Source organism: Pseudorasbora parva, chromosome 20 (assembly GCF_024679245.1).
Source record: "Pseudorasbora parva isolate DD20220531a chromosome 20, ASM2467924v1, whole genome shotgun sequence".
Lineage (NCBI taxonomy): Eukaryota > Metazoa > Chordata > Actinopteri > Cypriniformes > Gobionidae > Pseudorasbora > Pseudorasbora parva.
In genome coordinates, this window is record NC_090191.1 from 7170474 (window position 1) to 7198296 (window position 27823).

General features: G+C 37.4%; 2 protein-coding genes across 3 annotated transcripts; one reads left to right on the forward strand and one right to left on the reverse strand.

Annotated features, from left to right (window-relative positions):
• Positions 1-564: 564 nt before the first annotated feature.
• LOC137049222 (zinc finger protein 420-like) lies at positions 565-15449 on the reverse strand. 2 transcript variants are annotated; one of them, XM_067427696.1, is made up of 4 exons: positions 15346-15449; positions 12291-12507; positions 2616-3254; positions 565-2220 (listed from the first exon to the last, which is right to left on the reverse strand). In XM_067427696.1, exons 2-4 carry the CDS (start codon positions 12448-12450, stop codon positions 719-721), a joined length of 2301 nt encoding a protein of 766 aa, XP_067283797.1. In that variant the 5' UTR covers positions 12451-12507; positions 15346-15449; the 3' UTR covers positions 565-718. The 2 variants fall into 2 exon arrangements, with proteins under 2 accessions (XP_067283797.1, XP_067283796.1); XM_067427695.1 differs by lacking the exon at positions 15346-15449 and adding an exon at positions 13056-13108.
• Positions 15450-17127: 1678 nt separating this feature from the next.
• On the forward strand, positions 17128-27143 carry LOC137049313 (gastrula zinc finger protein XlCGF57.1-like). The gene is made up of 3 exons (XM_067427828.1): positions 17128-17184; positions 19151-19369; positions 25364-27143. The coding sequence occupies exons 2-3, from the start codon at positions 19210-19212 to the stop codon at positions 26308-26310; spliced, it is 1107 nt and encodes a 368-aa protein (XP_067283929.1). The 5' UTR covers positions 17128-17184; positions 19151-19209; the 3' UTR covers positions 26311-27143.
• Positions 27144-27823: the final 680 nt, after the last annotated feature.

The following is a 27823-nucleotide window of genomic DNA, read 5'->3' on the forward strand; positions in this document are numbered from 1 at the left end:
TCATGGCAGAAAGTCATGTGGTCAGATGAGACCAAAATATAACTTTTTGGTCAACATTCCACTAAATGTGTTTGGAGGAAGAAGAATGATGAGTACCATCCCAAGAACACCATCCCTACTGTGAAGCATGGGGTGGTAGCATCATGCTTTCGGGGTGTTTTTTTTTTTGCATATGGGATGGGGCGAGTGCACTGTATTAAGGAGAAGACGTATTGGCCATGTATTGTGAGATTTTGGGGAACAACCTCCTTCCCTCAAGAGCATTGAAGATGGGTCGAGGCTGGGTCTTCCAACATGACAATGACCCAAAGCACACAGCCAGGATAACCAAGGAGTGGCTCTGTAAGAAGCATATATCAAGGTTCTGGAGTGGCCTAGCCTGTCTCCAGACCTAAACTGAATAAAGAATCTTTGGAGGGAGCTCAAAATCCCTCCTGCAGTGTGTGCAAACCTGGTGAAAAACTACAGAAAAACGTTTGACCTCTGTAATTGCAAACAAAGGCTACTGTACCAAATACTTATTTGCAGCTGTGTCATACAAATAAATAGTTTAAATAAGTAATATATTGTGATTTCTGGATTTTTATTTATTTAGATTGTCTCCCGCAGTGGACAATCACCTAGGATGACAATTTCATGATTTCCAAGTGGGAGAACTTGCAAAATAGCAGGGTGTTCAAATACTTATTTTCCTCACTGTATAAGATTTGGTTCACATTCAGCTCTGCCGTGAACGTAGCCTTATTTTCACACAGTTACGGATTTTCTGGTGCCATTTTAAACCGCTAAGCCATTTAAATCTCTTTCCACACAACAAACACAATTGTGGTTTAACATCTGCATGACTTTTCAGGTGTATCTGTAAGTGTGATAGCAAAATAAATGTTTTATTACACTGATCACAATTAAATCGCCTTCCTCCAGATTGAATGCGCTGAACATTTTTGATATTGCGCCTTTCTCTAAGCCTCTTTCCACTCTCAGAGCACTGCGGTTTCTTTCCACAATGTGTTTGAATGTGACATTTCAGGTCTCTTTTATATGTGAACCTCTTCTCACACTGAAGACACGTGAACGGTTTCTCACCAGTGTGAAGTCTCATGTGAACCTCAAGTGTTATTTTCTGACTGAAACTCTTTCCACAGTGAGTGCAGGAGAAAGGCTTCTCTCCAGTGTGAACCTTCATGTGAGTCTTAAGGTTTCCTTTAAATCGGAAACTCTTTCCGCAGTCATGGCACGTATACGACATCTTTTGGGAATGAATTTTTAAGTGCCAGTTAAAGCGTCTCTTGTCTGGGAAACTCTTTGCACACTGATGACAATTAAAGCGCTTCTCTTCTGAGTGAAGCCTCATGTGGTAAGTAAGGATTATTGCACGTGGAAAACATTTTCCACACTCAAGACACATAAATGGCTTTTCTTTGTGAACTGTCATGTGCGCCTTAAGACCTCCTTTGAGCGAGAAGCTATTCCCACACTGATCACATGTAAACGGCTTTTCTCCAGTGTGAACTCTCATGTGGGAATTAAGGCTTCCTTTCTGAATGAAACTCTTTTCACACTGTTGGCATTTGAAAGGCTTCTCTCCCGTGTGAACTCTCATGTGGGAATTAAGACTTCCTTTCAGAATGAAACTCTTTCCACATTGTTGGCATTTGTAAGGCTTCACTCCAGTGTGAGTTTTCAAGTGGTATCTAAGGTTTTGTTTTTCATTGAAACTTTTTCCACATTGAGGACAGGTGAAGATAATAATGTTAGATTCGGTATCACTGTGGTGACTTTTTATGTGTGAATCACAGGATGATTTATGTCTGAAACTCTCTCCACATTGATCACATGTGAAAGGCTTCTCCCCAGTGTGCATTTTCATGTGGGAATTAAGGTTTCCGTTCTGAGTGAAACTCTTTCCACACTGTTGACATGTGTATGGCTTCTCTCCAGTGTGAACTCTCATGTGGGTATTAAGGCTTCCTTTCTTAATGAAACACTTTCCACACTGTTGACATGTGAAAGGCTTCTCTCCAGTGTGTATTTTCATGTGGGAATTAAGGCTTACTTTCTTAATGAAACTCTTTCCACACTGTTGACATGTGAAAGGCTTCTCTCCAGTGTGCACTTTCATGTGGGTTTTAAGGTGTTGTTTTTGATTGGCGAAGGTACTAGTAGATTTGGTCTTTGGTCTTTGAACTTCTTGATTCTCTTCTTTCAGTACCATCAGGTCTAAAACAAAAAAAGACAATGCAGTTTAATGGCTCAAAAAAACAGACATCAAAAACCAAGATTAAAGTATTAAAATATCAAAACCAACATTGTGTAACAAAACTACACTCTTATAGACTAATCCTGAATTTGCCATTCCTCGCTATACAGTGGTGCTTGTGAACAATTTCAATCAGGATTTACATGCCATCATTTATTCAAGTGATACCGCTTTTGGCATCTAATTATGAGTAAACTTTTTTTCTAGAGCTATTAGCCTTATTGACAACAGATTACAAAAAAATGTTTCTGGATACCTTAAAAAATTCAGTTGTCATTTGTCAATAAGCATTAGAATGGTTTAGGTGAATAACGCATTTCTGTGGATCCCAGTTTGCAGGTGCAAGGCTTCTCACCTGTGTGACGTTTCATGTGTGAATTACAAGATGATTTATGTTTGAAACTCTCTCCACATTGAGGACAAATGAACGGCTTCTCTCCAGTGTGATTTCTCATGTGGGAATCAAGGCTTCCTTTCTGAGAGAAACTCTTTCCACAATGTTTGCATGTGAACGGCTTCTCTCCAGTGTGAATTCTCATGTGTGAATCAAGGCTTCCTTTCTGAGAGAACCTCTTTCCACACTGTTGACATGTGAATGGCTTCTCTCCAGTGTGATTTCTCATGTGGGAATTAAGGCTTCCTTTCTGAGTGAAACTCTTTTCACAATGTTGGCAGGTGAACTGCTTCTCTCCAGTGTGAATTTTCATGTGTGAATTAAGGTTTACTTTCTGGGTAAAACTCTTTCCACAATGTTTGCAAGTGAACGGCTTCTCCCCAGTGTGAATTTTCATGTGGTTTTTAAGGCTTTGTTTTTTCTTAAAACTCTTTCCACAATGGGAGCAGCTGTTAGATACGGTCACATTAACCTTTTTTTGTGATGAAGTCATTTCAGTCTGTATGTATTTTTCTACACCCATGAAATCTTGTCCCTTATATTGATCTTTCTCTTCTATTTCCTTCAGTTCTTGAATCTCTTCTTTCAGTGCCATCAGGTCTAAAGAGAAAAAAGACAAAGTTTAGACAAAGAGTTTAATGGGTTAGTTAACCCAAAAATGAAATATATGTCATTAATGACTCACCCTAATGTTGTTCCACACCCTTAAGACCTCCGTTTATCTCTTCGGAACACAGTTTAAGATATTTTATATTTAGTCCGACGGCGTATCTAAGTGTAGGCACACTATACTGTCTATGTACAGAAAAGGAATAAAAACATCATCAAAGTAGTCCATATGTGACATCAGTTAGAATCTCTTGAAGCATCGAAAATATATTTTGGTCCAAAAATAACAAAAACTACGACTGTATTCAGCATTGTCTTCTCTTCTTCTTCAAACCTCAAATAAAGACTCAAACGGTCAAGCGTGTCAACCTGCCAAACTGCTGAAATCACGTGACATTGGCAATCCGAATCATGAATCAATACGCTGATTCATGACCGTTTGTATCTTTGAGGTTTAAAAAAAAAATGTGAAAGAGAAGACAATGCTGAATAAAGTCGTAGTTTTTGTTATTTTTGGACCAAAATCTATTTTAGATGCTTCAAGAGATTCTAATTAACTAACTGATGTCACATATGGACTACTTTTATGATGTTTATTCCCTTCCTGGACATAGACAGTATAGTGTGCCTACACTTAGATACGCTGTCGGACTAAATATAAAATATCTTAAACTGTGTTCCGAAAGATTGACGGAGGTCTTACGGGTGTGGAATGACATTAGGGTGAGTCATTAATTACATAAATTTCATGAATTTTTTGGGGTGAACTAACCATTTAAATGGCAAGTTAATGACAGTTTAATGCCTCAATTCAACAGATATCAAAAATATTATTACATCAAAACAACACATTATGCATCAAAACTGTTATTAGACCAGTCCTGAAGCTGACATTAGCTGCCTTTCCACTATCGGCCCAAAAGAGAGCGTGCTAGTGTATGCCAGGGTCAGTCGCGTTTCCACTGTCACCCCCCGGGGCTTGATCGAGCCTCGTCAGGGCTTCCTTGGGGCCAGCAGCTAGGGGCTTTTGGCCCTCCAAATTCCTTGGTCCAAAGAGGGAAAACTTGAGGAGGGGTCATCAACAGAGGCGGAGTTAATCTGTGTCAGGAGACAGTCAACACTGCTGCTTACTTCCCATGTTAGGGGTGGATTTTAGAGCACCGCTCCAGGGCTACTGGCTAGACAGTGGAAACAACTTGATTTTGGGCTCATTGTTTGAGTTCAGAGGCGATTGGCCATGCCCAGCACAGTGTTAGCCCTGGCTCGCACTGGCCAGATAGTAGAAAAGCGGCTATTTAGGTCAAAATATCCTCTTCACAATACAATGCTACGTTGTGAACAATTTCAATCAGGATTTACAGGTCATCATTTATTCAAGCGATACATGACCTGCTTTTGCCATCTAATCATGAGTACATCTTTCATCAAGTGCTATTAGCTCTTTTAACATAGACCACATTATTATTTTGGATTATGTTGTCACTTTTCACTCTTCAGTGGTTAACCTTATTTCTATCAGAGACAGCAATTTGTTAGGCTAGGTAAGGATCGATCCCATACCGTTCCTATCTCTCATGGTGTACTTCAAGGTAGAGGTCTTCACGGGTCCAAAAATTCGTACCCGAACCCGAAGAGACCCGCAATGTTCTACACAGAACCGACCCGGACCCGTCGATTATTTAAAAAACTGGACCCGGATCCGTGCAGATCCGAGAAATGCCAAAAATATAGTACCCGGAACTGACATGGACCCGTCTATTACTTGATAGCTGGAACCGAACCCGACGGGAAGACACAGACCCAACTGGACCCAATTGTCTCATATTACACAATAAACTGCTGTTAACAAGTTAATAAACAAGCTGCGAAAAATAACTTTGTCAGCCTATGTACCTAACGATATATAGCCGTTGTCTCCCTTCCTTGTACCTTGATTGTGATGTATTACAATATTTCTCTGTAATTGTTCCAAGCATGCTTAATTCACTCATCATTTCAGCTGTAAATGTCAACTTTATTTCACAATGACGGATTTATGAGTTAACTCGCTTAATAATGTTGACTGTTTGCCCTTTTGAACTAATATCTATTGCTCGTTCAGTGCCATGGCCGCTTACGTTAGCATTATTTATTTGCCATAATCTCTCTGAGCCGAATCTGACTAGCAGAACTTAAAGATTAAACAAAAAGATTATTTTTGAAGTCATTGCAGTCACTGCGGAAGCTCGGGTTGCCATAGAAACGTGACACTTGAGACTGCACTCAAGCGTCAGCTGGAGCACCTGAAATATGAGCTTTTTTTACGCAATCACTTGAGGTCTTGTTGCTGATTTGAAATATATTCTTGAGTACATTATTACCCCGCGCATGCATTAAATCTGCCCGCTTCCTAAACGGCTGAGAGAGAGCGAGCAAAAGAGAGAGAGAGAGAGAGAGAGAGAGAGAGAGAGAGAGAGAGAGAGAGAGAGAGAGAGAGAGAGAGAGAGCGAGCTTGTGATTTGGTTGTATATTTTCCCGGCTCACACTCTCACGGCCAGGTGTTCTTTGAGTCCGATTGACGTATTACATAGGCTACAACGGTAACAGACCCGGGACCCGAAGTATTAGATTGGGACCTGACCCGGACCCAGGTGACCATTCAAAATATAGACCCGAACCCGTACGGGTCCCGGGTCCACGGGTCTCGGGTGTCCCGTGAAGACCTCTACTTCAAGGCTCTGTGCTTGGTCCTCTTTTTTTTCTCATTTATGTGTTGCCACTAGGTCAGATAATCAGATGGCATGGTCTCAACTTTCATAGTTATGCTTATGATATTCAAATGTATTTCACGATTAAACTCAACTCAACTTGTCTACCTGCTTCTGTTAACTCTTGCATGCAGGAGTTTAAAACCTGAAAAAACTTAACTTAAATCCTGTTGATTGGCCCTAAATCAGTTTACGCCAGCATGACATGTTCATTCAAATTGATGGTGTCCAGATTTGGCCTTCAAAAAACATGAAATTTGGGAGTATTGATCGACTCCATGTCATTTAAATCGTGCTTTTTTTAACTTGCGCAATATTGTTTGTATCCGCCACTCCGTGAACTTCAGAGATTCTTAAACTGTTATCCATGCTTTTATAACCCCCCTGATTTAACTACTGTAACCTTATAGTAGTGGCTTTATAGTATTGTAGTAGTATCTACCTTATACAGTGGCTTACCTACCAAAGCTATACATCGCCTTCAAAAAGTGAAAAACTCAGCTGCTCTAGCCCTTACATTTAATAAAAAATCTGCACACATCACTCCCAGCCTCAACCAACTTCACTAGCTTCCTGTGGCTAGTCGTATACAGTTTAAACTGTTAGTTTTAGTTTGTAAACCCAGTCATGGCCCCACACCCCCATACCTTGCTGAGTTAGTGCAACCATATGCTCCTGCCCGGATCCTCAGATCTAGCAATAATAATTTGCTTGTAGTACCCAAGTATAAACTCTACAGTGGGTGGGAAAGTTTTTAATGTTATAGACCCTAAGCTATGGAATAAACTGCCCCCTAATCTTCGTGCCACTCCTCTCTAGACATTTAAATCCCAATTTAAAACTCAACTTTTCTCTATGCTCAGTAAATAATTATCTTCCTTTCTATCCCTTTTGCTTTTAATTTTAAGTTATATTATTTCTTTATTGTATTTAATGCTATCTTTGACTCTATAACTACCTAATGTTAATTAGTTGTAGTTTATCGATTGTACTTTTGTACTATTGATTGTACTTTTGTTCTACCTTGTAAAGTGACAATGGGTTCTTGAAAGGTGCTATAAAAAAACATTAATATTACTTGTGGATATGCATTAGCATGTTTTTGTGCAAATCTATCCAATTACATTTACTTGAGTATTTTTAGGAAATTTTTACTAGTAGGTAGAAAAAAAGTATTTTTTTTTTAATGCAGGGTGACTTTCCTTTCGTTTATTTTAATGCAATACATTATAAATGCGTAGTCTGTTCAAAAGTTTGGGGTCAGTATTTTTCTCTCTATTTTTTTGAAACAAATGTAACTTTTATTCAACAAGAATGTTAAATTGGTAAGCGATAGTTAACATTTATATTGTTAGAAAATAGTTATATTTTGAATAAATACTGTTTAACTTTTTATTAATCAATGAATCCTGAAAAAATATGGCAGTTTCCAAAAACATTAAGCAACATTGACAATAAATCATTAGAATAATTTCTGAAGGATCATCTGACTCTGAAGACTTGAGTAATGATTCTAAAAATATGGCTTTGCATCACAGGGATAATATTATATTTTAAAGCATATTAAAATAGAAAACCATTGTTTTAAATTTAAATAATATTTCACAATGTTACTTTTTATCTATATGTATATTATGCCATCAAATTTTGTCCAGGCAATTAGCTTACTTTGTTGTAAATAGAAAATACAATGGCCCTCATTTATCAAAAGTGCGTACACCAAATTTCCAGCGTACACCTTGCGTACACCCAAACCCACGGTGACTTTGAGATTTATCAATATGGACGTTGGCGTACGGCACCCTCAAATCCTATGCCAGCTCAGGAGGTGGTGTACGCACGTTTGAGTTAGTGCGAAAATGCACAGAAAAACCATTCCTAACACCACAAAACGCACTGACAAGATATGCTATATTATGACCCACTGTTAAAAACCACAACAACAACATTCAGTGTTTATTTTTGTGCAACATGAACGTCAATGTTTAATTTGTGTGACTTTACCAAAGCGTTTGATTTGTAGGCATATGTATTCCTCCAGTCGCGAGCCTGTGCGCTTTATCTGACGGTTCAGGCCCGCCTGGCCCGGTGCTGCGCACGGACTGGGACTAAAATAATTCAGACTGACAAAATAATAAAAATGGCCTTCTTCTTTTAAATAATAATAAAACCAATAAAAACGACATTCTTCTTCTAAATAACAAGCGTCATTAAGAATAATAATCATAATAATAAGAAGAAGAATCTTACAAATTGTCATGTAATTATTAATGTGAATGAATCTTACTCCACATCACATCATCATCACTATTGTACACCCAATACATGTGCCGTGATACGAAATTAAATGCTATTTTTTTTTCAAAACGTGCTGTAAAATAATGCAGTGATGGTAATTTCTCATCCAAACAGCTATTTAAACTGCTGGAGTGCGCTTCTCAACCTCCACACTATTAACAGTACTTGTTAGTTGTGTCCATATTTTGTTTGTGTAGGTGCCTTTAATCCCACTCTTTAAACTCCCAAATAAAACAATTTCGGGGGTTTTTTTCCACTTCCCTGGTGATCTCAATCATCTCAATAGTTCAGTAGTCAGAGCACTGATCAGGGAGTCAGCCCATTGACTTATGTCCTAATCAGTGCCCTGACTAGTGGACTAGTGAGATGATTGAGCGTGCCCGATCTCCACGTCAGAGAAGTTTCGCTTCTTTGCCGTCTTCTGTTTGTCCATGGCGTAAAATGAGGGCGTGGGGGAGGCGGAGACTTGAATATATAGGGGCGTGTTATTCTAATGACGATCGTTTTAAGCCGCGGCATTTATCAAGGGCAAGTATTGCGTACACCTGAATTGCAGAGGTGCGCACAGTTTCATAAATCAGGCGGTGAGAGGAGTGTAAGCATTATCTTACGCCAACATATACACCAGTTTCTATGCAAGATTGATAAATGAGGGCCAATATCACTACTAAATACCTCTAAATATTGTGAGATTATCACAAACGGTCAATGAGTCTCTTTTTTCCCCATTTGGGAACTTCCCATATAGACCCCTTCACGGGTGAGGTCACAGGAAAATTCACAGTTTGCAGTGCGCATGTCGGAGTCAGAAAGTTCATTCCAACTCATTGAATTGTTTGTTAACCAGAGAATTTCTTGTCATTTCTCATGGATTCCCTGCATTTACAGCCAGCAAATCAACGCAATAAAATTTGAATAGTATTTTTAGTTTTCGAATATTCGTGCACACCCCTATTTAAAAGCCCAATCCAAATGAAAATGCTACATATAAACACCTCAATCGGAATAAAAATGCCCAAACTAAATGAAATTGTAATCGGTTTGAGAGGGTGGCATAAATCTTTTCATGAACCGATCAAAAGAAAAATGTCACCATGTAAACGACCTGGCTACACCATCTCGTCTTGACAGCGTATATTGTCCCAGGCAGTTTTTCCTTCAACTGTGCCTGACAGAAGAAAAAAAAAATTCTGAGATGATTATTACACTTTAAAACAAAAATAGCTTATATAATACCATATTAGTCCTGGTGGCCGTTGAGAGTTGCTATGGCTACAGTTAACACATTCCAGCTGCTGGAGAGGACAGCGTTGACATTTCTGACGCAACAGAGAAACTGTGCTCATGTCGCAAAATGATTGCGATTGAAAGTCAGCACAAGTAAACACCAGATTGGTTTAGATAACGTCTCGTGTAAACAGTCCACTGAATCTTTCAATCGGAATGATTTTAATCGGAATTACAAAAGAAGTGTGCGTGTAAACATGGCTTGTGTCGCACAAAAAAGTTCCCATCTTGGACTTTGAACAAATTGTTCCGGGTAATTTCGGTGGAAATGGGGCTAATTACTTTAACGGCACAACACATCTAGTACATCGAGCATAAGCATTTCTTGTTATAATGAGAGGATCTGCGAGCGTTTATACATGACGAATGACAAGTTTACTCCAACCACCAGGATTTAGGAGTCACAAGACATTCTTTAAAAATTCCACTCACTTCTGTAGAGCAGAGCCCTTATTTATCAAGCTTCTCAAAGTGCTATTTTAGTCTTAAGTGCTAAGAATTCATGAAATTTACTCCTACTTTCAAACTTAAGTATAAAAGCAAGTTATTAAATTTCTTAAAGCTAAGATTCACTCTTACTCTCCCAGTTATTTAAGACAGCTCAAGAGGTCTCTCAAGTGGTTAGGAGTTGCCAGTAGGGGCTTGTGATGGCACTGAGGAGACACCCAGCAAACACGTTTACGTTGTGGCAACGTTTGTGGCACGTTGCATTTCTACTATGACAACGTCGCTGTCTACGTGCTCGCAACATTGTAATAACGTAGAATTGGAAGACGCGACAGGGCTGTAGCAACATTATTGCACTACATTCAGCAACTGCAAGACGAAGTTCTGACCACTTATTTTATGCTAGATATAGATAGTCCCTAGCCTAGAAATCTAAACGCACCCTAGCGGCAGCAAATTTAATCTGCCCGCGAGTGTCGTCTAGCAACTCTCAATACCCTTCTGAGCTGTATTCCCCTAACTCTTGCTGGGCCAATCACATCGTGTATAGAGTCGGTGGGCGGGGCCATAATGACGACGGCCGAGTTGTGTTTGCGTGCTTCTAGTAAACACAGAAACTGGCGAACGGCGATCTTTCGAATCAGCTTTGACCGTGACTCTGGAAGACTTGGAGTTAAGCTTTTCTCTGAGAAAAGGACAAAGAACGGCACTGAAGTCATTCTTAAAAAGGAAAGATGTGTTCTGAGTTTTGCCGACCAGATATGGCGAATGTTTAATCTATCAACGAGCTCTGCTTCACCTTCGTTGCTCCGGTTGGTGTAGCGCTATCCTATCGCGTGCAGAGAGAGTTTGAAAGACAACCGTTTATCCCGCCCCTCGGACTGAGCCCTGTCTATGGTGAGTTTCCAGACCAAACATCTTGATGTAGGTCTGGCTTGTCAGGCTAGATAGTCCCCATTTAGCATGTTTTGTGGTTAATTTTTTGTGTCAGACATATTTTTTATATAGGTCTATTGTTTATCCTATTATTTATGGGCCTAACAGTAAATTAACTATAATCAACCCCTGCAACACTGTTATAGAGTAAAAATGACATACAAGGTTAACTAATTAAATTTTATTAAAACAGCATGTGTACACGTATATTTAAAAAAAAAAAAAAAAAATTTGAATGAAACAAACATTCAGTTAGATCTGCAGAGTTGTGCGCAAAATCTTTCAAGAGAAGGAGAATGTGTTTAAAATGGATTTTTGCAGTAAAATATTCAAAAACCACTAGGTCAGTGTTATATATTTTGTTCAGTTGAGTACCTACAATATCCCAGATGTTTCCAACTATTTGTAAATTGTGAGAAAATTGCTATTTTAACTAAGGACCGGGACGTTTCAGCATTGCGTTTGAGGGAGTCGCCTGTCAATTGCGTCATAGCTGCGCTACCCTCGGTTTCGGCTTTTATTTGGCAGGAGTGCTTTACTCTTAGCAGTGTGAACAAGTGAACGCATGGAGTAACGTCATACATCATTTTCAACACACTTAAATGTATCTAATATGATAAACAGAGCTGCATTACCTCAAAATCATAACCGGAAGAGCGGATCTGTGCAGGCGCCCGGCGACTGTATCCCGTCCCGTCATAATAAAAGTCCCGGTGTTCGCGAGGCGGGTATTTGTTTAACAATCTCTCCAGCAGCTGTGCTCAGGTCCACAACACTCGGTCCTGCTCTGCTTTAGACTACAGTAACGTTAATAACCGCATGCATGAACGTGATTTCTGCCCGAGTCTTATTTTCCACCGGCTGTGTGTCAAACTTTGCGTCATCAAACTACGCATTTGTTTTGAATAGGCGCCCTCCAGTGGACGGAAAGTTGTATAGTGCATTCTTTAATCAAACAGTATCATTTGGACGGAGCAAGCATCATCTTTTTCTGCGCTGGTTAATATTGGGCTTTATAATAAATAGATAAATAAAAAGCTGTTTGACAAAATCAGCAAGCAGTAGCAATCGCTTCTTCCTCCTGCCTGTTCTGTTTTCTTTTGGAAAAAAATCCCGATTGTGGCACAGCGAAGTGTCGTAAATCAACACTAAGAATGACACTTAAGATTTAGTCCTACACTTTACTTAAAGTATGATTGGGATGCTTGATAACTAACTTTTAAGCGCAGCTTTGAGCCATGAATTTTTGATAAATATGGACCCAGGACATTTTAATACGAAACAAGAGTTCAGTTTTGCGAATGAAACCAACCTGTTTGTTCCTCAGTTTCTTCATCTTTCACTCTGAATGTTTCCTCAATCTTCCTGTCTTCACTCTCCTCTTTCTTTCTTTGTTCCTCAGTTTCTTCATGTTTCAAACTGAATACATTTTCAATCTTCAGGTCTTCACTCTCCTCTTTAATAAACTCCATCTTTATAAGTGTCACATGGATCTCAGTCGCTTGACCAGATGTTTATCTATGTTTGTCCTGTTTAAGATGAGAATAATTAATAAAAAGAAAAATAAATCCATACTAAATTTCTGATTGGGTCTCAATCACCTCTAGCTCAGTATCAGTGCAGTCTCAATAACACTCAAAACTAACAATGCAAACTAATAAAAGAACACCAACTATAAAGACAATATATATTTGCTTATTTAATGATTGTAGAAACATATATATATATATATATATATATATATATATATATATATATATATATATATATATATATATATATATATATATATATATATATATATATATAAAAAACTATTCGAATCACTGAATCTTTTTCCAAAGCAACTGACTGAGTCATGACTGAGTTTCATGATGCTCAATTTCTCTCATCTCTACCAGCCAGATAAGTAACTGAACTCATGTTTATATGATAAACTGATAGATTGCTCACAAGTGTTAGATAAAGCAATGCACTGTTACATAAATAATACCGGCAAATAATTTAATCTGTGTCGCCTGTAAAACTTTAGACATGATTTCTATAGTTTTAAACACTTAAAAAAATTAAAACAAACCTTTCTTAGCCGAATCACAAACATGCAGGAACGCGACGCGGCCTTATGACGTCACACCACTACACCAAAATAAAAGTCCTGTTTACAGGCTACAATCACAGAAGTGTACAGAAATGCACGCAAATAATAAAAGATGACAGAAATTCAGAGTAGAATGTATTGATGAAATGCATATTTTAATACATTAATGATTAAAGTTGTTTGATGATGTCCTCAAAATATTGGGAAAGTAGTAAAGACTGTTAGAATTTGTCAAAAAAGTGTGTGTGTGTGTGTGTGTGTGTGTGTGTGTGTGTGTGTGTGTGTGTGTGTGTGTGTGTGTGTGTGTGTGTGTGTGTGTGTGGAAATGCATAAACATAAATGTAATTTTTCTTTCCCTGATATTACAAATATGCACATATAAAGTTCATTTGAGTCTAAAAATTACCTGAAAATAAGTATACAGTGTCAAAAAATTAAAACTTTTTTTAGATAGAGTATAGTATTATACATCTAAATATCTAGCTATAGTCTCAATAATACCTATATTATTAAATTCTAAATATGAAATATAAAAATATATATATAATTTTTCCAACAGTTATTTGACATAATTTGGCTAACTTTTCCAATTTTATAGCCATAAACTGATAAATGATATGTCATCTACTTATAGGAATATTGTTTTTCTTTACAGCTTTTAAAGTCGTGACATCAGGAACTTTCTGGGTCCAGTCCTCATCTCACTTAAGAAGACCATTGACGGCCATCTGTGAGCTCTATTTATTCATATTAAACATTTTAAAAAGTAAAACATTTAAAATAAAACTTAGTCTAAAGTCTCTATGTTCACAGTGTCAAGGACATTAATATATTATAGATTTATAAACGATAAATCACTGTCTGGCCATCTAGGATTTTGGTATGCAGATAAAGGTTATGTTTTTTTTGTAGTAGTAGTAGTAGTAGTATTACATCACATTTTGTGTGTGTTTAGCTCTGTTTTTTTCTTCTTCTTTTTTTTTCTTGTGGTATGGGAGAGAGAACACGTTTGGACCCGGAACCAATCATAATAATTAAACTGTAAAATTGCATGAAGTAAACGATACCAAGAAAAAAAGGCCATTATAGGTATAGTACAATTGTCAACTTAATGTTTCATTTTCATAGCAGCAGCACACGCAAAATGTTTTAAACTGACAAAATAAAAAAAATAACAAACAAAAGAGTGGTTTTAACCGGTTGTAAATTAACCTAATAAATAAATAATATGAATTAAAAATAAAGTAATAAAAATAAATAAACAAAAGATAGCAATAATCTAACAAACTACCCCTTTATGTATCTATCAATCTATCCAACTAAAAACAAAAGTGTGAATATACCATAAACTAACTTTATTCTAACATTTTGTTTTTAGAGTCAGCTATTTTTTCAATAGACCTCCAATTTATGCATGACAATTAAATTCAGAGGGAGTTCACTGATCAGCTCCTCAACTGCTTCCTCAAGAGCCCCTTTCACACTGCATGTCGGACCCGCAATATTCCCGGAACATTGCCGGGTCGCCTTCTGTGTGAAAGCAACCACGTCCCGGCATTGATTACCGAATTCGACCCGGGTCAGGGACCTAGTAATATTGCAGTATTCGACCCGGGACGAGCGCTGTGTGAACAAAAGCCGAAACTAATGCCGCAAGGTGTACGTAGTTATCGTGCGACTCTTAGAGCTTGTTTTTTCAATAATACAACCCTGCAGTGCCAGAAGAGCTAGTCGGTGTTTTAAACGCAGAGAGTGTTCGTATACAAAAGTAACTCAAATTAAACAAGCAGAAATGAGCGCAAACGGGACACAAGTCGAGACCACGGAGCTCCTTACTATCCGCGCTGAAGCTGAGATCGCTCGCCATTATACGTCACATCCGGATGTCACGTGTCAACTCGACCGGGCCGGGTCGCATTATCTGTGTATTTGCCGGAATCGCAGTGTGAAAGGGGCTAAGGAGATCGAGGGGTGCTGTAAATGCTGTAAGTCCTCGGTCAGGATGGCCAGGTCTCTATTGGCTTCGGAGAGGCCGACCAACTTGATCTCCATAATCGGTCCTTGCTCTATTACCCGAGTTGTGAATTTTTTTTAGAGCAAGTGACATCACATACCCTTAAGGACACAGGTACGGGTTTCAGAAGGAAAATGGCCAGAGACGTGGATACCAAAAAAAGAACAAACGTTTATTTATACAATATTCAATAATGAATGGCAGATTAAGAAAGACATGACAAACTGGAACCGGGCAAGGTTAACCAAGTCTTACCAATGGCATCAAAACCTTCCACCTTGTACACCGGTCTCATCACACCACACGCATTGGGTCAGACACAAAACGCACTGCACTATGTGACAAAATCCCACCACCGCACCGCACCACCTACTAGCGGTCTGCCCTGAAGCCTCAGCTCCTGCAACAAAGCACAATTAATCCAAACAGTTTCAAAATAAACAATATAAATAATACTGTTTAAGGTGAACTGAAGGTGAACTGAAGAGACATAACAAAACAAATACGTCCTGAAGAGCAGTTTAACACCAGACACGAAGACCCAGCGAGCTTGCGGTGAAGAGCAGTTTTTACAGGTGTAGGCAAATCAATTTGCGCTGGGTTGTAATCTCAGTCACTAAAGAAACAAACATAGACAAAGCAGTTCGCGTTGGAGAACAGTTTCTAAGCATAGACAAAGCAGCAGCATCAAAAAACTTTGTCCCACAGGCTGCACTAAAAACAATCAGTCCCAAACATTTCTCCTAAAATGAATTCAAATATGCAATTACTTAAAGGAAGTGTATGTAAGAAATCTGGTACTGCAAAACTGGTACTGCAATCACTTTCAAATGACTGTAGAGCAGTGTATACCCTCTAATTTTACACATCTCTATTATTACTTAAAGATCCAACAACACATACCTGAAAGCAGACTGTGGCCAGAACCAGAAAGGGCAGAGACACACAAATGGTGATCTGACACACGTGCAGTGCATCAATATTCCATATTTCCATCCTTCCATGTCACAGGAGGTTCCTTAGGTTTGCTTTCGAGGGCAAAGTATACCAATATCGGGTTCTTCTGTTCGGGCTAGCACTTTCTGGCTCCGCTCAGACTCCAGGGCATCCATACACTAAATTACATCGACGACTGGGTGATTTTGGCCAAGTCACCTTATTCCTGATTTTTTTTAAACATTGATTCTTATTTCAGGTCACAGAACCACTGGAATTTATCAGGGTGGATCTGATAGTAAAGTTAACTCCAACTGAAAATGGCCACCAATACATACGTGTCATGGGACTTTTACTAGGTGGTCTGAAGCTAATCCTCTTAAAACAAAAAGAGCACAAGGTCTTAAAACTATCTACATGCACGCGCCCATCCCAGACAACATGATCACCAGTTGATCCATAACACCCTAAATAATTTAATTAAAAAATCACATATAGAATGCTAAAAACACAGAAAACGGAGTCACAGATTTATTTAGGTCACAGATTTCGGCACAACACCGGATCTTGTCAAAAGATATCAATTTGTCTGGTGTGTGCAACCCAGTAAACCAGTCAACAGAAAGTCTTGTCTGTACTCTATTGACAGCCTTCTATAAGCTGAAGATAAAGTGATTATAATAAAAGAGTTTGTTGAATAATCTTCACTGCATATGTTTCAGTGCTCATACTTCATCTAGACAGCATAATACAGGAAGTGTTAATTTATAGAGGGGAAAACAATGGAAAACCACACAATCATAAGATTAAACAATAGAAAATAAATAATTAGTAATATAAAATATCAAAACATAAAATTACAAAATGAATAAATGATAAATTAAAAAACTATTCGAATTATTATAAAAATTAAAAATAAATTAGAAAATAAATGTATTGTGTTATTGTGTTTATTTAGTTAACGGTATTACATTCAATACATTCACACACCAATGCATTCAACTCTGAATGTTGCCGTTTTTTCTAAGTACATTTCTATGCACTATCGTGATTTTTAGACACAACAATGTGTGAACGGGACTTTTATTTTGGTCTCCATGTGTGACATCATCAAGCTGCGCCGCGCTCGTGCATCTGTTGTGATTCGACTGAATAAAGGTTTGTTTTTTAGGGTTTACAGTGTTTGAAGCGATATAAACCGGTTAGAGTGAAGCAGAATTAATAATTTATTATTGAATGTAGTTTTGTGTTGCATTATCAAACGTATCAGCGTTGTGTGAGTAAAGTAACATAATAAACTCATCAAGAGTAACATTTTGCTCTTTATCATGAATCAATTCAAACGTGAATTCAGTCTCTGGCGAGTGACGAGAGAACCGGAGCTTAAGACTCAATTGTTAAATTATTTGAATCAATGATACACGTAGTAATCATTAAATCTCATTAGATTTTTTTTTTTGCTCTTCCTTTTAAATTTAAATTTGTTTGAGTTAATATGTTTCCCTCATTTGAGTGGGAATACATCTGGGGATTTCTTGTGAAATAAATAAAACCAAAGAAGTGTCATTTGACATCGTTGACAGAATATATCCTGACAAACACACATTAGATATGAGATGTCTCCATTTATAACTTTCAAATTAACTGAATCCTAGTTTTAAATGTTTTATTTCAAGCAAATTAATATGAAATTTCTAAAAGAAAAATATATATTATCAGTTTGTTTTTGTAATTGGGAAAATGTTAAATTCATTAAACTAAAGTGAGTAATTTAAAACCCAATTTTGCTAGTTTAAAAAAAAAAACTGAAATGAATTTAACATTTAACATGTGATGGCCTTTAATTTTAAGATACTTATTTATTCCTTTTTATTTCTATAGGGCTTGGGCGTCATGACATCATTACTTGGCGTGGTGGCCATGTTGATGGCCTCCTTTACTGCTACTCGGACTACTGCGCACTCTTTATAGTCGTGCCCCCTCTCAGTCGTGTATCTTAATTTGATTATTTTTGCATTATTATTTCAACTGGTAAACCGTTGCTGCATTGTGGGGTGTAACAGCACAACACATAATCGCCATGGGAAAAAGGTCGAAAATGATTAACTTTCCACCACTCTCCTGCTTGGAGGTGCAACCATGGAAAAGAAGCAATAACAGTACGATGTGCAAAAAGCAAGAAGTGTCACACAATCAGATGTTTTTCAGTGTTTATTTGCAAGTAGTGCAACCTGAGAACACAGAACAGTGCAGTACAGTTGGAATGCTTTAAGGTAAAAGGTTACAAATAAAAAGTGGTCAAAGAAAACGGAGTGCAATTTCTTATAACAATAATAAATACACTTTTTAAAAATATATTCTTTTAATACTAAATAAATAAATAGGTATCTATAAAATAACAACAACGGACACAGAAAATGGAGGGAGTGCAAATTATAAATATAGTAAACAATAACATTGCAATAACGGATACAAATAAAAACGGAGGTAGTGCAATTTCTAATGTAATATTATTAAATACGTTTCAGTTAGACTTTATTTCGATAGTCCACTTTAAACAGTCTACTAACTATATACGTTTTCAACAAAGTCAACTAACTCTTATTAGAGTTTTAGTAGACTGGTAGGTAATGGTTATGTGTTAGGGTTTGGGTTAGTAGAATAAGTTGAATTGTAGTTGCAAAGTTACTTATAGTCAGTAGAATGTCTGTTTGGGGACCAACAAAATAAAGTTTTTGTCGTTGTCGGTGCTCCGCTCTTTGTTGAGAATTTCATGTGGATCCAAAACGTTAATAGTTCTGATTTTGTCCATATACCACTCCCTGCCTTCCCTATTTAACGTATCCTGATAAATTCCATATTTTTTCTTTCTCCCGACTCTGCTTCTCCTCGTTCGACTTGCTGTATGTTTACATTCGCGAGGCCATCAACATGGTCGCCACGTCCCAGAATGCAACATGGCACCCAAGCCCTATTGTATGTTTCAATTTATAGTTACAAAATGTGTCAAGAAACTGTAATTTTGAAAGTTCCATACAATAAAAAAGCCTATCTTACTAGTGTGCTGAACTAGGAAAGATTTTGGATTTATTTTTCATTCTGTTACTATTCTCATCTTAAACAGGACAAACACACCGATAAACGTCTGGTGAAGCAACTGAGATCCATGTGACACTTATAAAGATGGAGTTTATTAAAGAGGAGAGTGAAGAGCTGAAGATTGAAAATGTATTCAGTTTGAAACATGAAGAAACTGAGGAACAAGGAAAGAAAGAGGAGAGTGAAGACAGGAAGATTGAGGAAACATTCAGAGTGAAAAATGAAGAAACTAAGGACCAACCAGGTTGGTTTCATTCTTAAAGCTGAACTCTTTTGTTTCTTATTATGATTTCTTATTTTGTTTCTTAAATGTCCAGCTCTACAGAAATGAGTGATATTTTTGAAGAATGTCTTTTAACTCCTCAATCCTGGGGCCTATACCATGAAGCCGGTTTAGTTGGCTAGCCAGATATGTTTAAGCTTAGTTTGTGCCAATCCTGGGTTTTAGGTACCATTAAAGTGGTTTGGCTTTTAGCTGTGTTCATCACCATAGTAACTTACGCTGCACAGCTAACCTGCTCCAGGGCAGGTTATGTTCTGGATTAGAGATCTCAACCTGAAATTGGGCCAATCAGCTGTGAGTAAAGTGACACACCTCTGATGCAGTAAAGTCACTCCCCCTGTTTCTGCTCCAAATTAAAGGTCACGACATAGCAAATAGTTTTTAAAGACTAACATGTCTGGATTTTAACAATGCTTATTTATAATAATATTAATTTTGAATGATTTAAATATAATTTATGTAATTATTATACCCATAATCAATTACACATTTATCATTTAAGTAAATAAATAATTAATAGGCACTTTGTTAAAATTAATATTAAAATCCTATATAAAGTCATACAAATAAGCTTTAAAATCAATAAACAAAGCTATTAAAAATATTATTAAAAAGCTGACTGAGCTTAAACGTTCAAATCTCTCCATATATCAACTAAACTAACTTCATAACTTTTACTTGCATTGATGTATATTTTTTCTTTTAGTTGTCCTCTTTCATAGATAGCTCTTTTCTTCTTACTGTGTAAATTTGTTTAAATTCTTAATATATTTAAATAATGTAATATTCAGCAGAAGAGTGAAATGAATCTCGCTGCTTCTCTTGCGAGAAGTGAATCTCAGTGATCCACAGCGTGTGATTGGCTGCTCACTGCTGATGTCACAGCTAAACTCCTGAACTCAGGATCAAAGCCTGAGTTGACAGAGAAAGCTGATGATCAGCATCATGGGACCAACAAAGCCTGAATAGATTGGTTTGGTTTTGTCAACTCAAAACTAATCCTGTAACCCTGAGTTTGTTAATCTACCATCATGGTACAGGCCCCTGGTGGTTAAAGTAAACTTATCATTTATCACGTCACTGCTAAGGCGCGAAATGGAGGGCAGGAAGCGATTTTCTACATAGGAATCAATAATATAAACGCAAAATGCCTTTGTTATCTGTGGTTTATTGTTGCTCAAATCAAATCGATCAAACCAAGAAACCACAAAGAGCTTTTATCATTTATGTAACTTTTATCACTTTTTTACTTTCAAATTTGTCCCCTTTAATGGCATTTTTGTTAGCCTGGATGCCAGCTGAATTTAGCCCCGTCCGAACAGAAACTGTTCAGACCAATGAAATCTTCAGGGCGGGCTTTAGACGATGATGGACAGATGATCAACAGTAACGTAATCATGCACGTCATCAAAGGGGCTTGGATTATATTTTTTCGAATCCTAAACTGAGAGCTTGTTTGTATATGCATTCACCTTCACAATTTTTTTTTAGAAATGATGATTATGTTGGTAAGTACTCTGTGTATCATTAAATTATTTTATTTTTTTACAACACCGGCAAAGATCGTTTATTCCAGCCTGATTTCAGCGTGCGTGCAGACAGGGTTGCCAAGTTTTTACAACAAAACCTGCCAACTACTAGCCCTAAACAATAGCTTCTCGGGGGGTTCTCCGGGGGGGAAATGGCATTTGGGGGGTAAAATGTGTTATTTTAGCAAGGTTGCCTGCTAAAATTTGCACTAATGGGTCTATATCACATAATAGTCGTTCCAACCCACGGACATAGAAAACAACCCGCGGGGGGGAAAACGCAGACTTGGCAACACAGTTCAGTTGAGCCCTTGAAGAGAATATGACCACGTCAGGCTAGCGTTTTGTGTCTGCTGATACTCAATATGGATACCGGCTTACCTTTGTTTTTGACTGGTCAAATATTCACATTGTCCTTCGTTTGCAGGAAAGAAAATATATCTTATTGCATTGCATGCTCATTCGATGTTTTTACTTAAGTTTTGAAGAATTCGTTTCACAATGTTGATCTGGTTTCCTTGAAAACAGTATCACACCCTGTGTACTCGCCGCAGCTTCTTGAGTTGAATTTACAACATTTAAAAGTTGACGTCTTGTTTAGTTTTTCCTTTATTTGATAGGCTAATAACCTGTTAGATGTATCTGCATATTCGTAGTACTTTTGTTTGGAGAGAAAGAGAAAGTTTCTTGATGTGAATTTTGTGATGAACTTCATCTGTAGCGTAGCAATGGGTGGGCCTGTGCCCACCCAGATTGACAGCTTGCCCATCCTGTCAGATCCAGGGAAATATATATATTTTTAATAAAACTATTTTTTAACGTTTAACATTCTTAAAAAATTATTTTAAATGTGATTTATTTTGTCATGCATTAGAACTCTATTCTAATATTAATAAAAAAATATGATGATATTATCAACCTCTTGAGCCAACTCCGATTTGTTTAGAACAGTCATCAGCTATAACAAGGTAAGCTACGGGTAGGTTTTTAGTCTGGCCCGCCGTGGCATGACATTTGCGTGTAATATTTATGAGCAAGTGGGTTTCTTTACATTTACATTTACATTTAATCATTTAGCAGACGCTTTTATCCAAAGCGACTTACAAAAAAGGGGAGAGTAATAGAAGCAACGGAACAGACAAGGCCAAAAACCTGTAAGAGCTGTAAGAAATCTCAACTAATTATCACAATACACAACAATTTTTTTTTTTTTTTTTTTTTAAGACAGACATCTACAACAAAAACTCACGTACGCAAAGTGCCGAACACTGGATTTTGATAGCTATGATAACCCATTAGGACTAAGGCTGTTGCCCCAGCTGTTGTCGTTAATGCAGATTCAGTGGCCCAATGGGTTGGTTTTGTATTCTAGCTAAACGCGCAGCAATAGCCATCTACAACAAAAACTCACGTACGCAAAATACAGAACACTGGATTCTGATAGTTATGATAACTATGTAACATACCCGCCTGAAGGCACAAATCCGGATGAGAGACGTAGATATGATCCAGGAGTGTGCGCTTTTTGGTCGTTGCTGTGGTGATCAGTAAGTGCTATTCTGTATTGGTCAGGTGCAATTGGAAAAGATGTGTCTTAAGATGTTTTTTAAAAATGGCTACAGACTCGGCAGCACGAATTGAGATCGGCAGGTCATTCCACCAGGTGGGAACGGTCCAGGAAAATGTCTGTGAGAGCGATTTCATGCCTCTTTGGGATGGAACCACGAGGCGCCGCTCACTCGCAGAACGCAAGCTTCTGGAGGGTGTGTAAGTCTGAACAAGTGAGTTTAGGTATATTGGTGCAGAGCCAGTGGTTGTTTTGTAGGCGATAACTAGTGCCTTGAATTTGATGCGAGCAGCCATTGGCAACCAGTGCAATGTACTTAAATGTACATTAGCCACATGTACTGTAATAGCAATGACATGTTGTGGATACAGGACTCAGACATTGTGATTTCTCTTCGTATAGTTATCAGGACTTGGGTAATATCTCTCTCCTACTTTGTTGTTGTTTTCAATTTTTTCACATTACAGCCGCTCACATTTGATCACACTGAGATTAGTGCTTATAGTATTTTGTTTCTACTATAGTACCACCAGTGTTGCCACAGTTACTTTAAAAAGTAATCAGATTACTTATTACCAGAGGTGTCAAAAGTAAAAGTACTGGTTTCAAAACTACTTAAAAGTATAAAAGTAAAAGTAATGTATGGAAAAAAATGCCATTAAAGACAGAAGCTTAGGCCACACCACAGGGGCCTGTAGTGCACTACCCGACCTCTTCAAAAAACATTTTTCTAAAAGCCATAATGACTAATGTTATATTAAAATGTTAATGTTGAAAAATTTGGTATGCACTAGGCTACCTGTTTCAGCCGCATATATACCCATTGAAAATGAATGCATTTTAGTACAATGGAAATATACCATATGTGTACTGCTGAGGATTAACGTGTTTCCTGAAGCGGAAGATATTATGACTAGTTACATGTGTGATCAGTGTTGTCAGATTGGGTTGACTTATTTTAGAGCCCTACGGCCTCTGACTTTTTTACATTGTCACTTTAAAAAAATGTAACAAACAAAAAAATGTAACAAACATTTTTCTAAATTAACTTAATAAAGAAACTAAACGAAATATAACTACTTGGACATTACAAACAAAGCTGAACTATTTTAATGACTGCAGGAGTGTGTCATGAGGATTGTGCAGGGCTCAAAGCTCACCAAAAACCTGGCTGTCATGAATGACCGCGTCTGCCTGCTGATCGCTGATTGACTGAAAGTGTGTGTTCGTCCGCTGGAACCCGCACAATCTGGTAACACCGTGTGTGATTTGTGCTTTGAATCATGTGCAAGCGCAATGGATCGCGTAGTAACCAATAGCGTGTTGGAATGGTATGTGTTTACGCTTCTCATCCAACCACAATCAAATTCTGATGACGCGCATTATCTGCATAGTTTTTTTTTTTTTTTAAATAAGATGAAATGAAAGAGTTGTAACAAGGCTGTTTTATAAAGTAAGGAGTAGAAAGTACAGATAATTGCGTGAAAATGTAATTAATAGAAGTAAAAAGTACGCAGAAAAATAATTACTCCAGTAAAGTATAATACCCAAAATTTCTACTTAAGTAAAGTAACGATAACGAAGTAAAGTAACAATAATGATGTACTTCGTTACTTGACACCTATGCTGATTACTCCTTTAAAAAGTAACTTAGTTACTTTACAGATTACTTGATTTTAAAAGTAACTAAGTAAGATTACAAGTTACTTTATTAGTTACATTCAGCAGTTGCCGACAACACCCATGCCGCCTCGAATGACAACCGGTTTTGCCAACACTCACTTTATTGGAAGTGCATTTTTAACAGTAACGTCAACAATGTACCTGCTGACATTTTAAGTTTAAATTAAAAAAAAATATTCCGCTAGGTGCTACTCAGTGATGCCAGTGCTAGGTGCTACTCAGTGATGCCAGTAACACTAGCGGAATTGTAAAAAAAAATTGCACGCTGCGCTCAAACATCACAAACACTGCTCGTACGGGGGCTTGAGAAGGCATCAACATGTAGAAGTAGACTGCATTAAAAGTCAAAAGACAATAAAAGGTCCAACATAAGAGGGATAGCCTACTTTTTGCTGTGTTGCTATGTTTCAATAGGACTTTGGGATCCCCACCCGCCCAACTCCCAAAATTAAAGGGTGATGAGAATTATTCCAGCGGCCCACCCACACTGTTAGAGGCCCACCAATCATCCACTTTCTGCCTACGCCACTGCTATCACTTAATGAACATTTCACCGTTTTATTTGATAAAACTATTGATATTAGTTGTTTTATATACACAGGAATTCACAGGTCTTCAAGATGATCCAGCAAAATAAAAGTTTGGTATAACATGAATAAGAAAATATATTAGTATTGTACGTTAGAGCATACTTCGATGAATGAATGAATGAATAAATAAACGTACACAGTCAAAAATAAAAACACACAAACTCAAAGGTCTTCATTCCAAGCCAGCAAAATAAAAGCTCTGTCTACCTTTAAATTGACATTAATTGCACAGTAAATCATACCTATTATTAATAATAATTTTATAAGAATTAATTAAATTTAAATTTCTAAATTGTTAGGATATATAAAAACTGTGATAGACCGTTAAATCGCCAAAATCCTGCAAAAAAATATGATTGTTGGTTAAACCGGCCAGCACTACTCCATCCTTGATCAAACACACCTGCAAAAGTCACACCAACCCCCAAATTTAACCCAAAATCTTCAGGACTGCTTGAAAATAATCCAGGACCAAAGCTACCCACCCCTGATCCCTAATATTGAATAGGTTATATATCATACTACCCTATACTCTGGTATTGATGCTTTAAATATCTAAATTGTATTATGTCTGTTTTTGCCTTAGATCTGATGGCATTGAAAGAAGCAAGTCAAGAACTTAATGAAAGGAAAGAAGAGAAAGACTATTATGATAAACATCATGACTTCACGACTGGAGAAAAATCGACACAAACTAAAAAGACTTTCTCACAGAAAATAGCTCAGAAGACAGGAAATAAAAGTTATTTCACCTGCCAACAGTGTGGAAAGAGTTTCAAACACAAAGGAAACCTTAACGGTCACATGAGAGTTCACACTGGTGAGAAGCCATACACCTGCCTACAGTGTGGAAAGAGTTTCAAACATAAAGCAAAACTAAACAGTCACATGAGAATTCACACTAAAGAGATGCTTTACACCTGCCAACAGTGTGGAAAGAGTTTCAGTAAAAAAGAAAGCCTTGAAGTCCACATGAGAGTTCATACTGGAGAGAAGCCTTACACCTGCCAACAGTGTGGAAAACATTTCAGACGTAAAGCAAACCTTAAGGTCCACATGAGAATTCACACTGGAGAGACGCCTTACACCTGCCAACAGTGTGGAAAACATTTCCGACGTAAAACAAACCTTAAAGTCCACATGAGAATTCACACAGGAGAGAAGCCGTTCACCTGTCAACAGTGTGGAAAGAGTTTTACTGAAAAAAGAAACCTTAAGGTCCACATGAGAATTCACACTGGAGAGAAGCCTCTCCCCTGCCAACAGTGTGGAAAGAATTTCAGACGTAAAGCAAATCTTGAAGTCCACATGAGAATTCACACTGGAGAGAAGCCGTTCACCTGCCAACAGTGTGGAAAGAGTTTTACTGAAAAAGGAAACCTTGAAGTCCACATGCGAATTCACACTGGAGAGAAGCCTTTCACCTGCCAAAAGTGTGGAAAGAATTTCATACGTAAAGCAAACCTTAAAGTCCACATGGGTATTCACAATGGAGAGGAGCCTCCACACCTCCTACATGAAAAAATACTATAGTATATGTAATAACGTTCGTAGAAATGGGAAGGAAGGAGGCGGGAACCGGCGAACATTCAATTCAACAACTTGAATTAAATAAATAAACAAAACGAAAGTAACGCGGGCAGCCCCTCACGGACGACTGCCCGCACACACATAGCAAAACATAAACAAAACTCAACGTAAAGTCCAGGCCTGGTCCTCTTTTGTCCTTGACTGGTGTCGCTCGTCCTTAAATGCCTCCGAGCACCCTCATGAGAGGACTCGAGACCGGTGTGGCTCGCATGTGACGCTCTTTTGCAATCACGTCCCCGGTCTCACTCGCTCCTCCCATGTCTCTCGCTCGTTCACCTCGCCATGTTATATTAGAGTAAAATTACTGTAGTAAATACTACAGTGTTTTTGAACCATACTATAGTAAAGATAATACAGTAAATTATATTAAAAATACTATAGTAATTTATGGTAATTACAATGAAATTTTTTAAAATTACTCTAGTACCTTTAATATAATATGGTTAAAAAACAATATAGTATTTACTAGAGAAATCTTACTACATTTTCTATTGTAACTTTACCATAAATTACTATAGTATTTTAAAAACACTATACTGGAGTACTTTTACTATAGTATGGTTCAAAAACACTATAGTATTTACTACAGTAAACTGTTTTACTATACTATAGTAATTTATGGTAAACTATTTACTAGTATAATTTAATCTAGTATAAACTATAGTATTTTTTAACCATATTATAATAAAGACACTATACAGTATGTAGCAGCTTTCCATTAAAAACGCATACAGAGTCCATGCAGACAGAGGTAAAATAAAAAAACAGTGTCTTTGTTTATTGTGCTTCAATGATTAAACGATTGCTTCCAGTAAGCTTCCTGTTGTGTCATTCTTTCCAGTTCTTAGAATACAAATAACAAGTCCATACTGTAAACAATCAATCCACCTTGCACGCTACTCTGCCGTGCGGTCAAAAACTGTGGGCTTCCCCAATACTAACACACCCGTGTCTCAATCAGTCCCTCTAGGATTTCGCAATATTTTTTTGTGATTTTTTGCGATCAAAATGACTGATTTTGTGATGGTAATTTACAGAAATTTGCAAAAATGTTTGCTGTTTTATTTTTATAATTAGGATACCACATTTAACATATTATGTTAGTACTATGTTAGATGCACAATAAGTCATACATGACAATAGAACAAACTAAATGCACAAATCATGTTTATTTTGGCATCTTACTAAAAAAGGCTAGTCTGGTGTACTATGTAGTTTTAATAACATGATCACTTAGGGTACAATATGACTGGGAAAAGTAAATCCCAGTAATAAGCAATTGCCTAATATAGCCTAAGTAAAAAGTTCTCAAATAATGAATTAATCAAGTAAACGGTCAGTAATAAAATAAGAACTAATAAACAAATGATCGGAGGACAAATAAATACAACACAAAGATACAGATTCAAACAGCGAATTCTCAGCAAGTCTGACGTCGGTCCGTGTGTCAGTAGCA